Source organism: Lissotriton helveticus, chromosome 1_1, assembly GCF_964261635.1.
Source record: "Lissotriton helveticus chromosome 1_1, aLisHel1.1, whole genome shotgun sequence".
NCBI lineage: Eukaryota > Metazoa > Chordata > Amphibia > Caudata > Salamandridae > Lissotriton > Lissotriton helveticus.
The window spans coordinates 1,854,805,828-1,854,813,068 of record NC_136057.1 but is presented as its reverse complement, the minus strand read 5'-3'; the positions used below and the strand labels follow the sequence as shown (position 1 = coordinate 1,854,813,068).

At 45.7% G+C, this 7,241-nt stretch overlaps 1 protein-coding gene across 1 annotated transcript in view; it reads right to left on the bottom strand.

Annotated features, from left to right (window-relative positions):
* The window catches only part of EDEM3 (ER degradation enhancing alpha-mannosidase like protein 3), a 501,369-nt gene extending 498,727 nt beyond the window's left edge, over positions 1-2,642 (bottom strand). The window contains exon 1 of the mRNA XM_078641446.1: positions 2,381-2,642. Coding sequence (XP_078497572.1) covers positions 2,381-2,496 — 116 coding nt within the window. The 5' untranslated portion in view covers positions 2,497-2,642. The remainder of the gene's footprint in view (positions 1-2,380) is intronic.
* Positions 2,643-7,241: the final 4,599 nt, after the last annotated feature.

Genomic DNA, 7,241 nt, shown 5'->3' with positions numbered 1-7,241 from the left:
CAGAAACTCACTTCTTGTCCACTACACCACCAAGAGGAGAACATGCAAAATGCACAAATTGATTGGACATTTGACTTGTGGGACACCAGAAAGTGCACCATAGCATGGTTCATGTTCCTTCCTTAATTACTGGAGGAGAGGGGGCAATCTCATCAAGGGTCACACGGATGGGAGGTAGCATAAGGGCGGGAAGCAGTGGGAGTAGCACCACAAGGGAGATAGTGGATTGCACAGTCGTGTACTGATGTGAGATTAAAAAGCACCTTTTTTTCCTAAAAAGACAATCACTGGTCTGGACACGGAGGTTGAAGTGATTATCGAGTTCTGAGCTTGTGCCCCCATACCATTTCCTTGAGAAGCCTGTGACTGCTTGCCCTTGCTCCGCTGTCTGTGAAGTATGAAAAGAGTTGTACCTGGCCCAGAATGCAGAAGCTTAGTAGGACGAACTCAAGGGCACCAGTGGCAAACAACCTGAACTAACATAGTTGGTGTGCTGTAACCTCCGCTTGCCCTGTGCCAAACCACCCCAACTGGGGTCTGACAGCTGCTGTCCAAACATCAATTGTATATATAAAACCAGCTCAACTAGGTTTACAGTGATTACTGTCAACGATGCTACCAGTGTCACTGATTCTACAGAAGTAGCAGAGACCGTTGATGATTGTGACAGACTGTATTTGCAAATTACCTAAGTTGTTCTCTTTGCGCCAAAAACATGAATTACATTTAAAGGCTATTGTCTTCGAGTGGGCACGGGGCGAGTGAGGCCTGAAGACCATTCACTACTTGGCCAATCGTTTCTGTCCAAGACCACGAAAAAAGAAACCCTGAGGGATGTGGAAGGTGAAGAACAGGAAGACTGTAAGCCCTCTTGGCAGTAGCTAACCTGGTGATAATAACCTTTGGAAATGTCATTTTGTGAAGTTTAGTGAGCTTGCAGATTCTTTGCAAATCGTCTTCAGTGCAAGGAAGAAAAATTGCATGGCTTCAAATTCACTGATGTTCGGGTGGATACGTTTATTACCAACTAAGTATCTACAACACAACAGTAACTGTTTCCTGGTACTTTATAATAGATGTTAAGTGCCACCTTACTTGCTTGCATGAAATTCTTTGCAACTTGTGCATAAATTGTCTTACCAGTAATGGAAAGGGATCAGCAAATAACAACAGAATATATGCAATAAACGTATGCACCCACCGAGCTGCCTTCTATGGTTCAAACCTAAGACCTACACCTTACACACAGTAGGAAACAAGCTTAATGCTAGAAATATTTACTACTATATGAAGCACAGACTTTCCGACTGAACATCTCTCAGTTGTAGGTAGTTTACACTAAGCTATCTTGCCAGCTGATAAACTTGGCTAGCAAATATGGTCATTATCTCTCACTGGGTTAATTTCCTACTGCAAAACTCAGTAAGCAAATTGATAGTCAACGGTTAAAATTTCGTTATGGCCAAAGCCCTTTTAATACTTTTAAACGTGATAAAATATTCATCACTGAGATGATGTCATCACCTATTATTTACAGTGCAAATTAACAGCGAGATAGGAACCAGGGGAAAATTAAGTACCGGTGTTGTGAAAACATCTACATTGGTACGTGTGTAAATTAGCGCTGGAAAGGTGAATTCAATTTTTCACACAAAGTCCAAATTTCAAAGATGTAAACCGAAAGAGTAAAAGTGCTTAAATTCACTACGCTGCTGACACGTATCATACCACGTTTAATTTCTAATTCTCCAGGATTAAGGTGCTGTATACAAATTCATGGTGTTGGTTACTATTGATTTGTTACCCTTGTAAAGGAAGATTCTATTTCCGAATCTGTACAGCACAGGTTTCTTTTCCACGATTATCAAAAAAGGGAAAACTGTAGAGTAAAAAGCTAGGTCAACGCATTATTTAGAGCGCTGCAACAATGGAAAAAGTGGCAAGTACCAAGAACTACGTGGGGAAAAGTCTTTTTTTATGTCAGTGCCCCTTAAGCACCGTCACCTGTTCTGGAAGTACAGATGTGTCACAGGAGCTTCCTGCAGTTCTACAAGTACGCTCAGAAATCCAATGAACGCCAAGTGTGTTTACGTGAACTGGATGAAGGAGCTGTCAGTCGTTGTACTGGAACAGGGGATATGGTCAGTCATTCTACCAAAGCTAAAGGAAGACGAAGGCAGTAAGTCCACAGATGAAAATACGACCTCAGAGACTTTATAGGCTTATACAAGGCAACATTTCGGTAGGTGCAGTCAGTGGTTCTCAAGACGCAAGTATGATGTCAATGGAAGCAAAGATCCGACTGTCAAATGTTCTAGAGGCACTGTCACATGAGGTCTCTGGGTCTCACAGCCAAACCCCTGCATAAGCCTTCCCTTACCTGAGGCTCTGTTTCTCCGCCCGGCCCATGGCGGCATTCCCCGGGTGGGCGCTCCCACAGAGGAGCACCAGGAAGAGCAGCGCACAGCCCCGGGATGGGCACATGTCCCGGCTCATGGCAGCGGAGAGGGGGCTAAGCCCTCGGGGCAGTGCGAAAGCAGCACATCCTCCTACTGTGTCTGTGCAGCTGCCCAGCAGGCTCTGCACCGGCCGCTCCGCTCCAGTGTGGGCCAGGTGAACAACGCGCGCATGCGTGAAGCCCTGCCCGAGTGTTGGGATGGACCGAGTTAGCCACAGGAGGAACGGCTACCTACAGCATGATTTGCGGTGGCGGCCATCTTGTACTGGTTTATATATGCATATTATATCTACAAGCATCACTAAACCCAGTGAATGATTTCGCATAAAACAAAAATATTATTGTCGACAAACATGCTAATATTTTTTCCACAAAGATACAGATGCATGTTCATCCATTCATTTCAGAGCGGATGCGATATACAAACATTTTTTTTAATAATACCGCAATAATGATTATTGGTGAAATTATTATTTATTAATTAAATGTTTGTTTCCGCCTGAGCTGTACCTAATGTAGTTTAAGTTCGGCCAAACGAAACCTTTGGCACCTTACTCGCTAATACAACTGTGAACTAACCGGCCATGTTTGCAGGGTCTAACTACCAATGTATTATGGAGAAAGTTGAACTAGTAATGTAACAGTTATTACGGAAACAAGTTGAAATACTAAAAAAAGGGTACACAATGTCCAATTTTATAATGATATAACGTAGACAAATATTACTAAAAATGCAATTAAAATTGAAACCATCCCTTAAATTATACATTTCTCTGAACGTTAAAGCCAAATCTAAAATTAATGCAAAAGAAAATATAAATATACGTTTTTGTATTCTCACAGTCCGTGGAATGTAAGCCACCTTCACGTTATAAGATGGCTCCCTTATTTCCATCATTACGGCAAATTTTCCTATAAATGAATCATACGTCCTTCAAAGTTTCCGACGTAGCTCGTCATTCTTGTGGCGTCGGCCAATTGTAGGCTGCGGCTGTCATGTTGGGTCATCGTTGCTGACGTGTAATTGTTCCTATCAAATTCCATCTGAGCGATGACACGTGCACCCCCTGGGTCTGCCAGATTAGTCCTTTTAGGCATGATATTTGTTGTAATCTTATGTTTTTGTGTGTCACTTCTTTGTGCTCAGGGGCATTGATCTATTTTTGCTGAAACTACATTTTTTCCAATCAACTCTTGTTTAATCATATTTATTGCCAAGTGGTGATGGCCACTGGCACTGGGTAGTTATAGTAAGGTCAGTTGTTCCATAGGAAAAGCGTTTTTTAGGTCTCGCCTGGTGTTTGCAGCCCGCATGCGTTGACTCGCCATGCGAGAGCCTTTTGGAATCGATACGATTTCAGAAGGGTGCTTTAAGCCGCGCCCTTCTTTTCAATTGGCTTGCGTCCTCGTTTATGTTAAACAAGGCCGCGTGATTGGCAACCAGGGTTTTTGGTTTCCGCCTTGTCCACTTATAGGACGGCCCATTTCGAATGGCCGACGCCATCTTGTTCCCGTGACGTAGGAGGGCTTCTAATTGGGCTGTCAGAAACATTAGCATTTTCTTGCTTCATGGCTCCCATCTGGGCTAGTACAGATACGACAATAGTTATAGTCCGCAGTAAATAACATCTTGTCAGATGCCCTCGGACGAAAACATTGACAACAAAAATCAATAGCAGGTCTTTGTGGCTGTGTGAAAAGCAGAGATGCAGCACAACAAACACCGCCTATCATCGTTGGCGAGGTGCGAGCTGCATGGGCTGCTGCAGCCTCTCAGGGTATTGCACGGACATGGCAATCCGCGCTGCCGGCCGCCTTGGAATGTTTAAGAGCACAACAAGACGACCCTCACAATCCCACCACTACCCCTCAGAGAGATAACCGCTTTTTTGATGGCTTCGTGTAAGTTTGCTTCCTACTTCTTCCCAGGCAGCGTGCATGCACAGAGTTTTGCAGCAGCTGGGCCCCCAAAACAACGACAACAAAAATGATTGCAAAAAACCCATTATTTAGAATTGTCAAATGTTGAGAAATAGAGTGAGATTCATTTTAGCAATGAATTAAAAAAATATTCAGGTTTGTGAGGGGACGTGTTGCGTCAACCTACGGTGTTGTATAGTGTTATTGGTTCAGTGTATCATCAGTCAAACAAGAAGAACCCCTTACGTTAACATAGTGCTTCTGGCTGCTAGTGAGTCCTCGAAGCGCTCTCCTGAGTGGACAGGTAAAGAGGTGACTCCGACTGGTGAGTTTGGGAGGGATGGTGAATTTTGTTATATAGTGTGACCTATGTTCGAAGCATCGGGTGCCGTCCTCGGGGGCTGGATGCATGCTCCAGTTGCGGCTGAAACTGGTCGCCGGTCTTGCGCGTGAAGTGGGGCGGAAGCATGCGCAGGAGAAAGCTGTACCCGTAGGCCTGCTGAGCAACGGATGGGAAACAGGTTCAACTCTGGAGGTGCGCTTGTGTACTCAGTAGCGTAGCAAGGAAGTCAAGGGCCCCGGTGCAGTCAAGGAAAATGTCCTCTTTGACTGGTGTTGGGCTAGTAGCATACAGCAATTATAAGGGTTCAGTGGGCGGGTATGGGCCCTCGTGCCACTGCTCCTGCTGCACCAATGGTAGCTACGCCCCGTGGGTACTGGGGTAGGTGTCCTGTTCTTGAGATCTCGAGGTGCGTGTAGAGATGTCTCCCTCTGGCTGGGTGGGAGTTCCGCGGGAAAAAGGCTCTCCCAGGACGTTTGGGCACATGGAGTGGCCAGAAGTGGGGCCAGTCCAGTTCGATCCAGTGCCAGGGATTGTCCAGTGGAAGACGCAGAGCTTCATGTAGGAAGGACTTCTTGCCACACAATGAGAGTGCTAAGTCCGGCGATTGTCAATGAGTTACAGAAAAGAGGTAGAATCGAGAACTGGAATTTACAAATGGGCGACAAAGGGAAGATGGCATCTCTTGATGGATTAGTAAGATAAACGCTCACTGCTGACATCTGGTGATCTGCGTGTCGAATCCCATCTTCTCAAGTACAGGCTTCCGAGATTGGTAGAGTGAGGACCCTTAAATTGGTTAACAGTAACATCTACTATCTGCAGCACTTAGAAACGAAAGAAAAGGGTTGAGTGCTATATGACTAAACTGTTAACATTATTATAGGTGGGGTTGTCTTTTGCAAAGCTTTCCGACACGGTGGAGGGAGGTGGGGCCTAGGAGAACATACAAAAAAACACCCCAGCCTGCCTGGCAGGAACGCTAGGGCAGGAAATGTTTTCATCTTTCTTGTTTTTGTGAACTTTCTGCTGGAATGAGACGTCTCTAAGCACTCCGCACTACAGCTCCCAGCATCTCATGTAAGGGTTCCTGCGCTGATCAGAGGCGGGGAGGGCCGCAGCCCCGGCTGTACACCAGGCCAGGCAGGACTAAAGGGGTCGGCAGCAGAGGCCACAGGGGGTGAGCTGTCTACGGATGATGAAGAGGGTGAGGGGGCTGCTTAGCTTCAGATGAAGGGCGTGCCTTGATTGTGTGGTGGAAGAGGTATCTGGAAGAGATACTGTGAAAGAGACAGCTTGGAATGTACTGCGTAGAAAAACATAATAATACAATCGTCCTGTATAGTAGCTCAGTGGGTGATGTGCCTGCTGTAGGGATCTGTTTGCTTCCATTAGGTCATAGTTCTTTTTCTAGTCGGCTAGTTCAGTAGGTTAATAGGGCCGCTACAGAGATGTATTTGTACCCTGCATGTCACTGTTCTATTTCAGTGAGTTAGCTCAGTGGGTTAACGTAGCAGCCAGGATCTCTGTCACATTCGACCAGTCCTGTCTTTGTATCCAACACCACTCTGTATTCTGAAACGACTGACGGAGTATCAACTACAAGTTCCAGCATGCAATGTGCTTTTTAGTAAAAAGCCAGGTCTGCCCGAGGGTGTCTCCTGACACGAGACAGCCGTGACAAGCACACTGCTGCGGAGGTCTATCCTTTCTAGTGCCCTTGTTGCCAAGGAGATCTTTGGTGTTGTAGAAAAACACTGATGCACGGATCCTCTGAGTATCTGACATTATCGATAACACAATAGAATTGTTTGTCTATTTATTTTGATATTCGTGTTAACCTCTTACACATGATTGTCACAGAGAGGGGTGTCATGGACAAACCTCCCTTAACCCCTGCTTGCTCTCCTCCTCCTCCCCATCTGTGCCATCCCAGGCAAAACGCAAGTTGATTGTTCTTAAGGAAATAACTCTGCCTTCCCTAACTTTAAAAATAGTTTTAAAGCAGTTTTCATGCTCTCTGAACGCAGTTGTCAGCAAGCATACAGTTGAATCATTGGGCATCGTTCCTTTTTTAGGTCGAGAAATTCATTACTCGAAACCTATTGTGTTAGAACAAACTCTCTGAACAAGCCGGATTTCCTTCAATGCATGTTGTGAACTGGAGCGTGAAGCTTCCCCAGGCGAGCGCTTGGCCTCACTCGCACCCCATATGCCTGCTCCTCCTCCCCCGCCCCCCACACCCCCCATGCCTCGCACCAGACTTCATTGGAATGCGCTCCACTCGCATCTGCCTGCTGCTCCCCCACCCACCCCCTCACCCCCCACACAGCAATGCCGAGAAGCTTGTTTCCTCTAGTAACATATCGTTTGCTACCTCTTGTATTTTGTTTGCTCTTGATACTTGCACAATTGTCACTATTGCCTCATGTAACTTAACGTTTGCTTTTGTAACATGCTCACTTGTAATTTTTGCTTCATGTATCACTACTGTTCCTATTGTGAAGCGACCTGACACCTTCG